Here is a 17,390-nt window from a genome sequence, read left to right as displayed (position 1 = left end):
AGTCTAGACCTTCCTCCTTGCTGCCCCATCCTTGGACCAATGATAGAAGATGGGTGTTTATAGCTCCACAGCTAATTAGCTTCCCATTCATATGCAACTTTGAAGGATTTATTTTCACCAATGCAGCAAGAATTTCCAAAGCTGCTACAACTATCTCAGGGTCCGACGATGCCAGGAGCTTAAAATGCTGAAAAAAAGTAACAAATTAACATGAGGCGACTAAAAAAACATGGATGGTTATAACTCGCATCTTCTGAAGTCATGAGGAGGTAGTAGCATAAACTTTTAGCTCACCTCAAGACCAGCAAAAGAACTTTTATTCTGATAATTCTCCAAAACAATCTGTATAACTGAATTTTCAAGATGGTATTCTTTGGCAAAGGATCAGCCTCAGCCATATCGTGAGATAAAAGAAGATCCTTCCTAGAAGAAATGTATGTCTTGAAATGTGTCAAAATGCATAAATAAAAGCTTCGAGTGGTGGAAATTTTCCTGTTACCAAGTACCAAAAGTAAGCAACTGCACGAAAGTAAGCAAGCAAAATATAAAATAGGCTGCCACTTTAAAGAAAGTCACCTTATTAAATTCCCAACGGAACCTGATAGTGGTATGGCAATGTCATGTAGTGCAATGTTGATTACTCGATCAATAAATTCTTTGACTTTTGCAGGCTGCAATCCAAACAAAATCAGAATAATTTATCAGCAATAAGTTGTTTTCACAAGTGCACCAAGGGTAAGAATTTTAAGAAAATTTGCAAATAAGTTCAGACACGCAGCACAGGAAACAGAGAAGAGTTTGAAGAAACAAAATATTGAACTAATTAGCATGTCCCAAACATCATATATAATCATGTGATGTAATCCAGATTTTGCAGTGACATCATGTGACAAAATTAAGCAATCAATTTTACCTAAACGCTTGACTTGATAATTAGCAGCTCGTGTGGATGCAAATTATCCATGCAGACAAAGCATTTAAAATTACCTAGCAAGAACAAGAAACATGGAATTGATGAGTTAAGTATTTTAAAAAATTAAATGAAAAGTGTAAGACACGCACGACTAATCATTATATTACCTCGCCTATGGGGTTAGTTACTCCTTGTATACAATATTCTTCTATACGTGCCATCTACTGTTGGTACCCTTTTCTTATTCTCGGATCTACCTTTTTGTTCCTTGTTATTTTGATTACCCTGGTCGTTCACTTTCTTATTACCATTTTTCTTTTCCTTCTTTTTAGTCTGTTCCTCTTCTACCTCTGCATTAGGCGGGAGGGCGAGGATCTTGATATTCGTTCTGGTTGTGGCTCTAGACATAGCAACATACAATTAACCATGAGAGAACACAGGGGTGGGGAGGTACACACCCACATTTGGTATAGTTTGGCCCTGTGACTTGTTGACCGTCATGGCAAAGCTGAGCCTAACAGGGATCTGTTTCCTCTTAAATTGGAATGGGAACATCTCATCATCAGAGGGACACAACAGTATTCGAGGAAGGAAAACCCTCTTTCCGGCATGCAGTCCCAGCACAATTTCAGCATCAATCGAATTTCTTTGGAAGCCTCGAACCACCAGCCTTGTACCATTGCACAGTCCAATCGCAGGGTCGATATTCCTAAGCAATATGACCGGGCAGCCGATCTTGAGCTTTAGCAAATGTGGAGGAAGCCCGTTGGGAGTCAATGTGTTAAGGAACTCCGACGGATAGTAGTTATGCGGATCATCAATCGCGGAGCCGAAACTATGGTACACCATCTCCTCTCCCTAGAACATGCCAATCATCTTCATATTAATATTGTCCACCCAATCATTACGTGTGGATAGAATCGCTCTGGAGGTGATGTAGTCCTTGTTTGTCATGTTTGCATTGAGGTTTCGAAAGATGCATTCAATCAAACTATCAAGATCTTTCTCAGAATCTCCAGAGGACGGGACACATATATCGTCAGGAAGACATACATCACCATCTCCGTTAACCTCCTCCGTGCCACCACCAATGCGCAGTAGATATTCCGCAAACCACGGGTCACTTTGTGTCCTCATGTTGCGCACGAGCTTAAGATGGCGCATGGATTCCCAAAGATACAACCTTCGTAGAGAAGCATCGACTATCTGAGCCTTGGATCCTTTCCGTACAACAGGGAGAACCTGTCTGAAATCCCCTCCAAAGACAACAGTGTTCCCACTAAACGGCAGATCCTGCCGGCCCATTATATCACGTAGGTCATTGTCTATGGCTTCCATAGCTTGCCTCTTTGCCATAGACGCCTCGTCCCAAATGATGAGAGACGCTTGATGCAGTAGCTTTGTAGTACCACTCTGTTTGGTGAAACTACAACAACTGCCATCCTCAAGAGTAAGGGGTATCTTAAAACGTGAGTGGGCCGTCCTCCCACCAGGCATTATAGACGCTGCGACACCAGATGTAGCTGTAGCAACAGCAGGCTTGTTCTGACATGAAGGGTTCTGAGAAGTGCCCTGTATAAAAATGTCTTTCCTGTGCCGCCAGGTCCATCCACAAAGAACAAACCGCCTTGTTCGGTGTCCACTTTGGACATTATCTCTTCGTAGGTAGCCCTCTGCTCCTCGTTTAGGGAATTGGATAGTCCCACATCTTCCGGATTCTGGTCAATGCTTGCCTCCTCAAATATCTCACGAGGGATACCGCTAGCGTCGTCATATGAGTCATCAATTCCTAGGAGAGGAAACGACCTTATATCCTTCCCCGTAGATTGCAACATGTTCCTAATGTCAATCAAAACCATCTGTTCCACCAGACTCGGGTTTGGATTGTTGCGCCTGTAGTCTTATGACATTGCGTCAAGGTGTTTTGTCCACAACCCAAACACATCATTCGATTCACAGAATACCAATATAGTCGTGAATAACCTACGCAATGAGGATGGCATATGGAACAAACTATTTTCAGTAAGACACTCATCGAGTGTATTATCTTCTTCGATTAGGCCTCGCCTCTCCGCAGCTTCACGGAACAAGGGCAGGAGCACACCGTCAACAGTCCTCAGGTCCCTGTATGAAGTAGCCCCAGCAACATGGTTCAGGAGAACCCGAAGAAAGTAGTGTCCCCCCTTAGCCGGATGAGCCGATATGAGTCTCCCGACCAGGTATACAGCGTTTTTCCTTGGTTTCCAAAATTTACCATTAGACTCCCAAGTATAATGCTCTGGAAAGTCACGGTACAAGATTCCTCGAGCTTCCTCATGAAGCCTGTTGTATTCGAAGTACACTGTCAACATTGACTCGTCGGCACCTGGACGCTTGACAACCTATTCGATCTTGTCCTATTTATGATATGTAACCATATGCATGTCGGGAAGATGAAGTTGTAGCTGCTGCACAGGTGGATGGTTCTTGCTCAAGTCAAAGCCGTATATCCTCCACATGGCTTCTGGAGGTGTCACCCACCGGGCCTCTCTGTATTGCGTGATCTCATCAACATTCCCCTTGTCTTTTTTTCCAGCCTCCCTAACAGCCACGGATGCTCTATCATGGCCCTTGTATATGTACTTGAATAGGTATTTCACAGATTTAATGCTACTACATGCCTCAACATTGATGTGGCAATTTAAAGTATGTAGCAGGCATGGGTTGTATGGAATGACCCACTGATTGTCCAGGATGTGACCTTGAATTATTTCCTTACGACCATTATCGCATCGCGATAGATGGGGTATGAATCCTTACCTTGCGACGTTGAATCGCAGGATGGCCGCGGGTAACGATTCTTGCATGAAGTACGTCCCCTTGTGCATTGACATAATGGATTTAGCGTCCCGCAGGGGCCATGCATCATATGCTTCGTCACCATCTTGTAGAGGTCAGGGTACTTCTTCTTGTTTGGTAGCTCAGCAGAGATAAGCAAGTCATACTGCTCGGGGCACGTGATCTTGTATTTCATTTGCATTATTAGCAAAAAGTGTGCATGCGGCAAGCTCCTCTTCTGGAACTCCATGACATATACGAATGCACGGACCTTTCCAAGTATGTCTTTTTCCATCAACATCCTCTTGAGCTTCTCCAACTTCGCCCTGAACACTCGAGTTACAAGATCGGGATGGTCCTGTGGACTCTGGCCGGGATAAAGCTCGTTCTTGATCTCATCCTAATTAGGATTGGACATCATTGTGAGGAAGATATCCGGTTTACCAAACTTTCGAACTAGAGCCATCGCGTCCATGTACCGACACCTCATATTACGGGGCCATCCAATGAAAGTCGGCGACAACATAGTACGTTTGCCAACCTCATCAGCGTCTTCCACCCTCGTACGCCAGTTGTCAACCAAACCTTGGTACAGGTCAGCCTTAAGAAGGTCCTGGTTGTTGCGGATGTAGTTTAAACGCGAGCTTTCAATCTTGACGTAGGTGTCGATAGCAAACTGCTGGAATAGACGCTTGTCGTATAGTATTGGATTGAAAATCCCAGGACGCATCTGGAATTTGTAGCAATAGTAATCACGCACGGAGACACATTTATTTCCAGCAGAGCGTACACACATAAACATTGTTCATGTTAGTATCGTGATTGACGGCATCCAGAACATTTGTATACTGTTTGTAAGACACTATAAAGAGATCAGAATTTACCAGCATCATCGTCGCCACCACCATCAACATGCGCCTTGCGGATCGCTCAAGCTTTATTGACTTCAGCCTCAGTCACACCAACTTTTGGAATGCAGTTGTGCCACCCGAGCTCACCTCTTGGAAAGAATAGCGGGTATGAGAGAGCGTCGTAGCACCCATGATAGGACTGGATGCCATGGATCGACCTATCCTTCCCTTGGAGGACAACACTATTATCGAATTGGCCCCGATGCTCGCTCCCCTCAATCCAAACGGTAGCAACCTCTGATGTTAATGGCACGTTATATGTTCTCTGGTCCAGCCGTTGGTCAAGGTTCAACTCGACATGGTAATCCTTAAGGTTGTCAACTTGGCCTATACTCCTAATATTCTCTGAGTAGGGATTAATGCCATGTAAGATATCCTTTAGCCTCTGGATGACCTCCCTGTCTTCTTGGGCAGACTTCTCACGGCACTTGCGGAGCCTATGCTCAAGAGACGGATCGTCGTCGTAAAAATAAAGCTCGAGGTGTCTAGGTTCGTGACCATCCTCTTTACCAAATGATCGTATGTTATGGTAGATTTGGTTATGGGCACGGAATGTGTAAATTCCACAGTTTTTCATGTCAGTAGTCACACGATCAAGTTTACAGTACAGAGAAGTGAAAGAGAAGTGGCCATTGAAATATCTGATATTTGCACAGAAATGCCTAGCATTAGCGTTCGAACTCGACCACAGTCTCACGAGTTCTGGTGGTGTCTCAGGGGTGGAAAGATGAATCTTTCCACTATGACAACAGAATCCAGGTGGCTCTGACTCGAACTTCTTTGCATTGCAGTGCTCGCAATTATCCTCTGGCTTAAGCATGTGCGTCTCATTAGGGACATTGGCATAAACCGCATCGTATGGATCTGGTACATCGGGTTCGTTGGGATCTTCATTAGCCGTCTCGAGATCAACATCCTCATCAGCTTTCCAATAATCAGGTTCTAATCATTAGCACGAGTATGAAGTGTTAGATTTTGGAAATAAGATAACTCAAGCGTCACATAGATGCGCCGAGGTGTACCTTGACCTCCAAAAATTGTGCCCCTCATCCTCTTCCTCATCTTCCTCAAATATGATTTCTCGTCGCAATCTGATGCAACATTGGCAAATAAGTGATGAGACAAACGTATTTACATAGGTAGAATAAGAGCACGAAGGAAACACGTGCAACATTTACCGTCCTCTTCCATAGAGGCATGTGTCTCTGCCCTGTCCACCATGTGGAGGCATTGAATATAGCTGGTCAACAACAGATGGCTGTGTCTGAGTACCTGTAGCGTCATTAGTGTCATTAGGTGCTGGCCTAATATTTTCTGCGAAAGATGAATTGCGGGTGAGACATAGAACCGGTATTGACAAATAATCAAATTGAATTTCTTTTTACCCACTCCAAATACATTAGATGCAATGAAGGGATGGGAGTCACGAGCGTCCGTTTGGGTGCCACCTTTAGTAGTAGAATATCAGTAGGATAAATGCAGGTTACTTTAAATATCATAATAATAGAAAATATGAATACTAAGGTGGGCCAAGGATGTGAGCTAATTAACATTGTCCATGACACAAGACGTTTGAGTCGTCTGGCTCGTATAATTGATTTTTTCACCAGCAGGCCGTTTGGTATTCCTGCCAATGGTTGCTTCAAATATTTGATTGCTTGAAGTGAGGACTTGGCATAGCGATAGAGTCAGGATGCAAATTGCTTGCCCGTTATTCTTTGACCCTCTTTCTATACTCACTCTTGGACTGTCTTATTTTCTCCTTCTTCTCTTCTAGCTTCATAAATAATCTCTTTGCAGCATATGAACCACGTCGCCTCTTATTTATTATAGCCCTCTGCCCATGAGACATTGCTGCCCTCCGTGCCCTATCCCTTCTACGCCTATGCTCGTTAGGCGAGAGGTCATGATCATCCATAGAATATGGATCTAATCCAACACCTAAATAATAAGTTGCATTGATGTTTGGTTAATGTGTTTCGTGCATTAAGATGGCAACAATTGAGGATAACAAGATCTCTATTTGATTTGGCATATGAATCGCACCGCCTCTTATTTATTAATGCGATGTTTTCATAAAAATACCTATTAAAGGAGGCCGTCATAATTAAGAAGCACTAAATAATTAGCCGCTACAGGATTACCTACTTCACCCGTAGTACTACTATAACTTTCAACGCAAACGTCCCCTATGTCCCCAAGAGTAGCATCATCATTGCGTAATGCGGTGTTTATATCTAAAAAAGTTTTAGAGATTTAAATTCCTGAAATCAGGCATATCATATGATTATTAAGCACACGATTACCTCCTTCACATAGAGGGCTGATACAACTCTGATTGCATAAATCTTCCATCTCACCAAGAGTAGCCTTATCATTGATTAAACCAGTGCCTACATCTTTAAAAGATCATAAAAAATAAAGCACATTATGAAACATTGATGTTTTTCCAGAACAACAAAAGTGTGTAGGCGCACCTGATTCACCTGTCCCCACATGAAGTCTGTCTTTATTTTCTCCCAAATCTCCCCTATACCTCCATGTGTACACTGTCATCTACGTAAACTCCTAAGTGTCAATATTTTGTCATGAAAAAATAACGATGCAGAAATGGAGTGAAACGAAGAACACAACAGTACCTTGGCGATGGTTTGGAATGTGTTGAATGGCACCTTGTTCCCCTTTTCTCCTCTTACCCTCTCTATCACGTTCCTTAGGATCTACATGATGTGGGGTTTGCGTACCTTGATCATATTGAAATGACATAATGAGTGACCATAGTACATCACGACCCAAATGTCCAACTGTATCCTCACCTTGGATTGTTATGTTTGTGAGTTCTTTAAAAGGTTCCTTAGACCGCCTTGACCCTTCCATCAAAGTGATAGTCCCTGCACAAGCTAAATGAAAGGCAAAACCGGATTTCATAAAATTGATGTTTACAATAACATTCAAGAAAGGCAATGAAAAATTATTGCCAGTTAACCAATTTGCTTGCGCATCTCATGTAGTTTTTGCTAACTTCCAGGGAACTAATATAGGTTATAAGGGTACAGGCCTGGTAAATTATACATGGGACTATTCCTGCTCTAGCTTGGCAGGTCATACATTACTGATAGGATTTCTTTATTTAAAATGTGATTGGATCAAGTTAACCACCCACATAGCATATACTTGTTAGTGTGCAGGTTATCTCAAAAGGTTTATTTTCTTGCCTGAGCAATGCATTCATATATTGATCTTTTATAGTTCCCTCAACAACAATCTCTATTTCTTGGCCACTTTTTTGCAAACACATGTTCTCAAAGCAAGCATTGGATAGACCTAAAATAAAGTTATCTTGCCAGATTGCTGCTTTATTGCAAGTTACATGATCCATCTTTTTCCCTTGGCACTGAGGTTGATGGCACCTTACAGTATATAGTCCTTCTATTGTGTTATGCTCCAATCCTGTATTCTTTTTTTTTCGAGGAATCCTCCAATCCTGTATTCTATTGACATTCAGCTATGATAACTCTTTTGCTGATTCTAAATCGATTTGCTTGGCTAATGCAGGGAGGATCACCAAAATTGTATAGTTAACAGCTACACTTAAACACGATAGATACTCCAACTGCTAAAGAAGGAAATACCTTTTCAGTTTTCTGTTTGTAGAAAGCTTGTTTTGCAAAAGGGCACAATAATATTATCCTTGCAGCTCTTGTAATATGTAAGACAGTCCACAACCAATAATCTGTAAGAAATTATGTGACCACCTAGGCAACACAATTATGATTTGATACCTCATAAATGAAAGTTTGCAACTAAACCCCAGATAGCTTGTCTTGGAAATTCATACATACTATAGAACCACACTACTATGCATGTGGTGGCCAGTCTTGTGAGTACCTTTGACCATATCATTGCCAAATCTAGAAATTTACAGAGGCAACCATATTTACAGATTGTGTACTAACTTGTAAGTTACCGTAAGGAACAAATCATACAAATAGATAAAGGATGACACTTGATAAGTTGCATTTCAATTTCTGGTTGAGTAATGGAAGGAAAGAATCATTTCCAGTCTCATGATCAACAAACCTATGCACCTTTATATACTGAAAGAAACTAAAAAGAAACTCGAATTGGTGACTTTTGAAGTCCCGAATGCCAGAGAGGGAAGAAAAAGGAGACAGCAGTGAGTAAAACATACTGCACCAAAAGTGTTTGTCTGAGGACGGAGATGGGCTACAGTTCTGAGAAACTCTCTTGATGCCTGTTTCTTCTGTATAGGAAAAGATGTGTGGTCACTTTTCCCAATCTGCAAGAAGCAAAAAATAAAATAATATTAGAACACAAGAAAATAAGCAAGATCTGACCATACCAAACAGAGAGAGATCAACAAGAATCGCAGAAATGAGCACTGAATATGATTATATCAATGTGGTGTGGCCCAGATCAGTTTGCCCTGAGTGCAAATGATTGAACTGTATCACCTGAAGGGTAGTAGCAGATTATATGTGACAGTCCACAGGCTCTAGGAGAAATTCAAGCATAGATAGTGGGCTGTCACTTTCTAATGGATGAAATTAGCCAACCTTGTATATTTTGTATTTTTGGCCCATCAGATAATAGTTCGTAACAATGATTGGATAAATGCAATTTTTGTTGGAAACTGGTCCCTGTATTGTTTGAGATCAGTTAAATCGGACTGGCTGACCTACAACCCTTTGTAGGCTTGTGCGGTTCAAAATGAATCAGGCATGCAGCACATTTCATTTTTCATTCAAATAGTGTTGTACAACAGATCCTTATGTGGAGCAACAAACCATCATGATTCCAGATATCGATGGACATTGCTAGCATACAACACAAACTTGAATCACCTATTCAAAGTACTGCAAAAAATGTCTATAAGACAAAAATAAATCAAGTCATCACTTGGGCTTAGTAATGGCTGGTTGGAGCATTGGACAAGATATTATAGGTCCCATATGGAGGAATGATTATAGCCTTATAGGCATCGAACAATAGCAAGTACTGGCAGAGACTCTCAACAGCAATTAATGGGGGAAATATTCCTAGTTGTACTCCCAAAACCTCTGGTGAACTACAAATTGATAAACTAATTCTTGAAGATAAGGTCAGATTAACTTAGACTGCAAATTATTTAGCACATGATTCGCTACAGTCAGCACATTGACTGTAACAGTCTAATGATAATGACTATAATCTCTGCATGCAAGAGTGCATTGGACTTCATCAAGAAAATTTTAGTGCATGAGTTTGCTTAACACTAAAACTTAACAATCTTGATTTTTTAACATTGTATGGACTCATTAACACAAGGACAAAATCTTGCACTTACGCACCAACACAGAGAATTTAAGTGAACGCAGGAGAAAGAGATGTATTAAAGGTCTGCGGTAGACTGGTAGTGAAACATCTACTCATTCATTAATTTCATGTTTAACTGATGCTTTTCATTAGCTACAGAACATTTCTGTTTTACAATCCTAGTTATCCGGCAGCAAGCTGGTAGCCTCTGCTTTTGGAAAAGAAAATCCCAGAAAACAGAGAGACATAATGTAATGTCATACCCCTACATCCGTGACAATAGTTCAATCTGAAAGAATGGCATGTATCCTTCCCATGACCTGAAATGCAGAGAATGATTTGACTGAGAAAAGATAAACAAAATCACATGATACTTCAGCTACACCTGCCACAAAACATACTGATAGCACTGAATCTGGTTCCACTAAACTCCATTGAAGATTTGTGCTACTATGCTCGCTGAAAAAATGAATTGCAGAAACCAAGCAATATTGTAGCAGTGGAGTAGTGTGTGTGAGATACATCAGGCTACAATTGAAATTAATTAAAACATCTAGCTGGAAAAGTAATCAAAAGAACCCGTTCATTCTGTGATAATGCTGCATTTACTAAACTTACATGCCCAGTTGCCCACCAAACTCTGTAGTAATACACCGAGGCCTTGGCCTGACACCAAACTCTGTAGTCAAATTAATATGGTGGATACATGCTCTTGTCAAATTAATATGGTGGATATATGCTCCTGTCTTCACTGCAAAGAAATTGGCATTACCATCTCAGTACATGCCTGTTTTAACCAAGAATGAAGCATAGTAAAGGATGGGTTCTCTTTTTGCAATGCATGTGATTTTCCTGCATAATGCATAAGAAAAAACATTTACAACTTTGACTCAAGTCTATGTGTACAGCAAACAAGGAGATAATCATGCAATCTAGATGCAATCTAGATGATTTCTCTAAAGCATTCAGATTCTGAAATTCAATTGAAGCATTTCTTGCAAATACATAGAACCTGGCTCGTTGGCGGGCAACTGCGGCGAGGAGAGGAGGGCGGGCTGGCGGCACCGGCTGTGCAGGGAGACCGTGCCGAGGAGTGCGGGCGAGCAGCGCCGGTTGCGCAGGGCGACGGAGGAAAGGAGGAGGAGGGCAGGCGAGGCCGGCTGCGCAGGGAGACCTAGTCGAGGAGAGGAAAATGGCGGGCGGTGGCGGAGGCAAAGCAGGCCGAGCGAGCCGACGTCAGGCGGATTGCGGGCGGCGGCGGCGTTGCAGGCCGAGCGAGCAGAGGTCAGGCGGATTGCAGGCGGCGGCGGCGTTGCAAGCCGAGCGAGCCGAGGTGATGCGGATTGCGAGCGGCGGCGGCGATGCAGGGCGAGGGAGGAGGAGTAGGCGAGCGAGGGGAACATCGGATGGCGGAGCGTGAAGCGCAGGGCTGGAGCAGGAGCAGCGGACGGTGCGCGTGGTGGGCGTCGAAGCGCGTTCGATCGAAGGGCGGACCGGGTTGCACGGAGGACGCGGGAGCCAGCGGACGGGTGAACCGAGCGGAGGACAGACGACGTACGAAGTTTTTTCTCCTCTTTGGTTTTTTTAGGAGTAGAAGAGATACCCTTTAGTACCGGTTATCTCAACCGGTATACCAGTACCGGTTACGAAACTGGTACTAAAGTGGGTTCCCAATCGATACTAATGGCGTTTTCACTACTTGTTTTCCTAGTAGTGAAAGGAGGCTATTTCTAGTCGAGAACCGAAGGGAAAGGTGATAATCATAGATACGGTGGCAGGCTCGGTATCCAAACAAAAATTTGAAGCCCAAGTTTTGATGGATCTATGCATGATGGTGCTGACAACGGGTGAAGAGCGAGACCAGAAAAAGTGGCATAGGTTATTCCTAAATGCAGGGTTCAGTCAGTACAAGATTAGCCCCGTCTTAGGATGTCGTTCACTCATTGAGGTCTACCCATAGAACATAGCTGTGGCATTCCAAATGTGAAATGTCTACGGCCTATGGCCTGGGAAAGAGAGGCCATAGCTTCTCTAATGTACCTTACATAAATCTTATCCTTGTGTGTTCAATCATCTTGTAAAAGATTTACCATTAGTTTGTGAGTACTTTTAAGTTCTTCGATGTTCTACTTATTGTTTAAGTACAATGCTTGGCCCTTTCATATTTGAGTGCACCATGATCCATCCGTGAACCCAAGCACGGGTGTGCTGGTATCACCAATTGATGGAACCCATCAGTTGGTGATACCAGCTTGGCTGTGGTTACTCTGCAGACCTTACAGGAAACAGCTCGGCATGCTGTATGATGCTCAATCCAATGTGATAAAAAAATCAGCATTAGAAAAAAAATACTTACAATGAGGCCAAGCTGTCTGGTCTTCCTGGTAGTTTCAATGGGTCATCTTGCTCTACAAAATAAAATTGCAAGATTCTGGATTATTCCATTTAACATTGAAGAAAAGGAAACTTTAGCATTGTTCCATGCAGTATATGAGCTTCAGAAATGAGCTGCATTGATCATGTTCTTTTCCAAAACTGGTATCTTATCTCCAGTCAAAATTTAGTTAAACAAAAATTGTAGGATGTGCTTGTATATACCAACCGTCCAAACAAGTGAGGCTATACGTGCTTGTAAATTGAGTCTAAAGTCCTAACTCTAACCAATTTAAATGTGCTAAACCATGTGATTGTACAACAGAAGCAAAGGAATAGGAAAGTACCTCTTCCATACGTGATTGCTTTATCTAGCACCGATCAATCTGGTCATATCCCTTTAAAGTTCTGTTTTTTATTCGAGAAATCCTTTGAAGTTTCTGTTGCTGCACACATGCAAGTGGCAGCACATCAGTACATAGAACATAAAACAGAAACTACAAAAAGGTCCATAGTTTGAAACCACTAAGGAGCTGACACATTCTTCAGCTGCTATCAAAAGAGACGAAATGCTTAAGATGTACAAATGAACAATTCCTACATAAAAGGGAGTTGCAGGCCAAGATATCATGCATATTCTTTCTTTTTTTTTGGAAAAACTATCATACAAATGATTTGCAATGAACATTCACATCATAAATGCAACACACAATGATGAGCCTGGAAGAGAACAATCTAGTTAATTTTGAGACTCCACTTTGTGCTTGTGATCAACAAAAGACATCTATGCAGGCACATGATTAGTCAGATAACAAGCACATTGCATTTTCTCTCTGAGTAAATTCCACAAAACCTAAGTTCTATGTTCCAAGCGTCAAACACAAGGATTTGGCATGAGGCATTCCAAGTGTTGCAGTTTACTTGCTTCAGAAAACATCATCACCTCCAACAAAAGTTACTTGAGGTATGACACTTGGTTTAAACACCACGGTTTGTGACAGATCTTTTGAACTTGACTACTTTTTTTTTTTGAAATTGAGAACTTGACTACATTTACTATTACAAATTTACGATCAGTACACAGAAACAAAATTTTACCATAAAAAGGGAGGGGGATAGGGGATGTGAAAACAACCTTGCCGGGAGGCCCTCGTCACAGCTCAGCTTCGCATCACGATTCACAAGATAACAATTCAAAGGCAAGTTCCTCTTTTCAAAAAAAGAGCCACGTTCAACATTTTTCAGACAACTATCAACTTTACTTTGACAACAGAATGCTGCACGAAGTGCTCTAGCATACTCTATCCAATTAACAATCCTCTCTCCATAGTTATTTGACGAAAGATGTATAAGACTAATTATTTTTCTCGAACAACGCAGAAGAACTACGTGTCATTTTATGAAGAAAGGTAAGACCGTATTTAGGCAAGCACAAAGAAGTCGATTGGAGCACACTCAAGATTGCAGGGCAATAAACCAGAAAAAACTCATTCATAAACAATCAGCATTTTCCACTAGCAGGATTGAAGCATGAGCAGTTGTGCCTCAGTACTTGAATTCCTTGGTTGAAATACTGGAAGTCTGAAACTAGAAGGTGATGCATCAGCAAGACAATGGGCTCCACATTTTCAGGATTGTCTAATAAAATTTAAGCACATCCCATAGGATTAACTTGCAAACACAACAATATTATAAATTCAAGGCAAGCAAGAAGTTTCAACATAAACACATACTTCATTTATTCATAGAGGGTCGCCAAGCTTACAGTACCCAACAATCTGCCTGTAAAAATTGGGATCTGGCAAAAAAAACAACCATACAAGGTTGTCAAGGCAAGGCTTCTAGTATGCGCCTTGCAATGGCCGAGATCACCATGAACAACAGGCATCCCAAAGAGACTGTAAAAAAGATGCAACCCTACATGACCTTACACACCACAGAGAACAGCACACAACACATCAAGACTCAACATACTCAAACTCGACAACCAAACACACTGCACAGTCCACAGACGCTCCGGCATCAGAAGCTCTGGAAATGATGTCCTCCACCAGCATGAGTGATGGGTTGAGTTAATTTGTGATTTGTGACACTCCAGAGCTGCCAATGGATCGCCAGCGCCTGCAACTTCATAACCAGGAAGCAGTAAAATGGAAAAGGACTTGGACACTACGGCAACCTAAAAAACCTTATGACTATAATGGCAAGGACCAGTGTCTGGATCGAGGGGCAGGATGCCAGTGATGGCAGCCAAGGCTCAAAAAACAGATTAACCTCCTGTGAGGTGATCTGTGAAAAACGAGCACTCGGCTAGAAAGCACCCCCTAAAACAACCGGTCCTTGAACAATGAGGAAGCCCACCATCATGACTCGCACACGAGCCAAAAAACTGAGATCATCTGGTTGTGCTACTGCTACGGACGTATATCTGCATCTGGAAGCGGCTCTCAGTAGACACGAGCCCCTCCAGCGCCGGACCATCTTGTCTGCCTAAGCAAGGATGTCACACCACCAGAGCTTCTTCTCCAGTGATACAATGTTGTGGTTGCCAATCATGTTGCAGAACTGAAGATTGAGACCCTCCAGAGACTGGCCCAGGTTGCCCAAAAACGGCACGCTCTTCTGGGTGACCTTGGAGCAGCCAGACAGTGAGAGAACACGGAGCTTGAGGTGCCTCGCGGATGACAGGATAGCAACACCATAGTCACTAACCATGCAGTTTGAAAGGTCAAGCTCGGCAAGCTCCATGCAGCTCTCAGCTATGGTGAAGAGGCTAGCATCTGTTATCTTGCTGCAACCCTCAAGGCTAACTTTCTTCAGAGATTTTCCATGTGCCTTCACCAGGGAGGAAACAGCAACATCTGTGATGTTCTTGCAACCACTCAAGTCAACCTTGATCAGACCAGCTTCGGAAGACTGGATCAAAGGAAGAAGCCCATTGTCAGTGACCTCACCAAGACCACTCAGGTCAACCTGCTCCAACTGAGGGCAAATCATCCCCACCACAGCCAAGCTTGCATCAGTGAAACCTGGGCAATCCTTGATTGTCAGGAAACGAAGTGATTTGCAAAGAGGAAGCTGTGCAGGCGCAGAGCAGATATCCTTGATTCCCATGCATTTCACCAAAGAGAGAGCCCTGAACTTCTGGCTGCAGTTGCGGAGGAAAGAAAGAATACCGACAAGAGTAACCCTGTTGCATTCCTCAAGCTGCAAGTTCTCAAACACCTTTGCTGATTCTGTGAAAGCCGTAAGGCCAGCATCCGACACATATCCACACTTCCTGAGGTAAAGCTGCTTCAAGCTTGGGCAGAACTTGGCAATAGAAGAGAGAGCAAGATCCGTGACCCCAGGGCAAGAGGTAATGCTCATGCACCTTAGATTCTGCAGGCCAGCTGCATTAGCCATCACCCAGAAACCCCTCTCACCAACAGTAGCGAGACGAGTAAGTGTAAGGTCAGTGACAGCCTTCCCATAGTACCCAATCACAGCAAGCGAAGCATCAGTGATGTTCAAACCCTGGAGCCGGATCTTGGCAAGCGAGGCAGTAGCAGAGCACACCAGGCTGGAGATGCCTTGGTCTCCAACATGCGCACAGTTCTTGATGTTCACAGCCTGCAACTTTGTGCAGCAGCGGCCAATCGCCCTGAGGCCCTCGTTGGCAACACCGGAGCATGCTTCAATGGTCAGAGACACCAAGTTGGGGCACCCCTGCGCGATGGCAGCGAGGCCCTTGTCCGTGATAAGAGGGCAGCGAGAGATGTCCAGACGCTCCAGCGAGGGGCACCCGGCAGCGACCTCGGCAAGCCCAGCATCGGTGATGAGAGGCACATCCCAGAGGGCGAGCGAGCTGAGGTTGGGGCTGCCGCGAGCAACCGCCGAGAGCCCCTGGTCCGTGACGCCACGGGTCGGGTGGCTGCCGCGGACGGCGAGCTTCTCCAGCCCCCCACGGGATCCAGCGACGACGGCCATGGCGGCCAGGCGGACGTCAGTGGCCTCCTTGCCCTCGAGCACCCTCTCGACGCACGAATCCGCGGGGGTCTCGTCGTCCTTGTCCTCCTCCATGACGAACTCCTCGTTGAGGTCGGGCAGCGCCGGGGTGTCCGCCGCCGCCGCCGCGGCCTGGGCGAGCTCGGATGCCCGGATGCTGCCGAGGAGCGCGAGCCAGCGGCGGGAGACGCAGGCGGAGGCGCCGCGGCCGCGGCCGCCGGGCACGCGGCGCAGGATCTCGAAGAGGCACCCATCGGGGAGCGCGTCGAGCGACGGCAGCGGCAGCTGCTGCTGCCTCTGCTTCTTGGCGGCCCTCAAGCACTCCGTGGCCGCCGCCACGGCGACCGCGGATGCCGCCACCAGCGTGCGCTTCCGCTGCTGCACGGCGCCGCGGCAGAAGAGCCCGGACAGCTCTGCCGGCGCCGAGACGAGGCACCCGCCATCTGATCCAAGAAACACAACCAATTAGCCTGGTACCAGAGCGGAAGAGCACACGCAATCACTCCCACCCCCAACAAAATCCCCAAATCAAATCGACGAAGCTCAGGGGGCAAACAAAGAAGAGATCTTTCTGCCTCACCTTCGTAAGCGCAGAACGCAGGCATGTCTCCGAATCTCCCACGACCAAAGGGACCCCTTCCCCTCCCAGTACTCGAATCAAGACCAGAAGCACGAACAAGAACGCAGCCACCGCCGGATCTGAGGCGCCGGTGAGGGCCGGAAGCATTTACAGCCCGCCGGAGCAAGGAAAACGGAACCCTATCGCCGCCGGCGACAGGGAAAAAAGGGGAACGAAGGGAAGGAAGGGGAAGGGGGAACCTCTGGGGGGAGGGTAGGGGGGGAGGAGACCGCGACCTGGGGAGGAAAAGAAGAGGCGGGCGAAGATATGGGAGAGGGGAATATGGACTATTCCAGTCAGCTAGAGAGAGAGAGAGAAGGGGGGTGCGGTGACGACCGGATGAGAGAGAAAGTGAGGTCTGCTTGCGTGTGGCGGGCGGGGCCGCGGGCGGCGCGGATGGATCGGGGCGAAGGGAGGAGGAGGGAGGGAGGAGACCGCCCTTGGCGCGCCCAAG

At 44.8% G+C, this 17,390-nt stretch overlaps 2 protein-coding genes across 2 annotated transcripts; both read right to left on the bottom strand.

The window, feature by feature from the left end:
* Positions 1-3: 3 nt before the first annotated feature.
* On the bottom strand, positions 4-13,905 carry LOC101768973. The gene is made up of 18 exons (XM_022827804.1): positions 12,678-13,905; positions 12,314-12,365; positions 10,576-10,708; positions 10,221-10,277; positions 7,458-8,941; positions 7,281-7,385; positions 7,119-7,197; positions 6,948-7,040; positions 5,820-6,089; positions 5,664-5,732; positions 4,877-5,583; positions 4,272-4,460; positions 4,002-4,130; positions 3,834-3,914; positions 599-671; positions 295-371; positions 119-187; positions 4-30 (listed from the first exon to the last, which is right to left on the bottom strand). Exons 7-18 carry the CDS (start codon positions 7,195-7,197, stop codon positions 4-6), a joined length of 1,863 nt encoding a protein of 620 aa, XP_022683539.1. The 5' UTR covers positions 7,281-7,385; positions 7,458-8,941; positions 10,221-10,277; positions 10,576-10,708; positions 12,314-12,365; positions 12,678-13,905.
* Positions 13,906-14,044: 139 nt separating this feature from the next.
* LOC101768159 (EIN3-binding F-box protein 1) lies at positions 14,045-17,242 on the bottom strand. Its single transcript, XM_004951485.3, has 2 exons — positions 16,898-17,242; positions 14,045-16,760 (listed from the first exon to the last, which is right to left on the bottom strand). Exons 1-2 carry the CDS (start codon positions 16,920-16,922, stop codon positions 14,821-14,823), a joined length of 1,965 nt encoding a protein of 654 aa, XP_004951542.1. The 5' UTR covers positions 16,923-17,242; the 3' UTR covers positions 14,045-14,820.
* Positions 17,243-17,390: the final 148 nt, after the last annotated feature.

The sequence above is a fragment of the Setaria italica genome, chromosome I, assembly GCF_000263155.2.
Source record: "Setaria italica strain Yugu1 chromosome I, Setaria_italica_v2.0, whole genome shotgun sequence".
Lineage (NCBI taxonomy): Eukaryota > Viridiplantae > Streptophyta > Magnoliopsida > Poales > Poaceae > Setaria > Setaria italica.
The sequence above is the reverse complement of the archived record's forward strand: the minus strand, read 5'-3'. Positions and strand labels throughout refer to the sequence as shown.

Bases quoted from the DNA above. Each gene is read 5' to 3' on its own strand.
- LOC101768973 (XM_022827804.1), bottom strand. From the start codon at position 7,197: ATGACAGTGTACACATGGAGGTATAGGGGAGATTTGGGAGAAAATAAA. The intron at 672-3,833 runs GTGACGAAGCAT...TTTGGATTGCAG, and splicing joins ACCCTGACCTCTACAAGATG to CCTGCAAAAGTCAAAGAATT. The intron at 188-294 runs GTGAGCTAAAAG...ACTTTTTTTCAG, and splicing joins GTTCTTTTGCTGGTCTTGAG to CATTTTAAGCTCCTGGCATC.
- LOC101768159 (XM_004951485.3), bottom strand. From the start codon at position 16,922: ATGCCTGCGTTCTGCGCTTACGAAG. The intron at 16,761-16,897 runs GTGAGGCAGAAA...TTCTTGGATCAG, and splicing joins TGCGTTCTGCGCTTACGAAG to ATGGCGGGTGCCTCGTCTCG.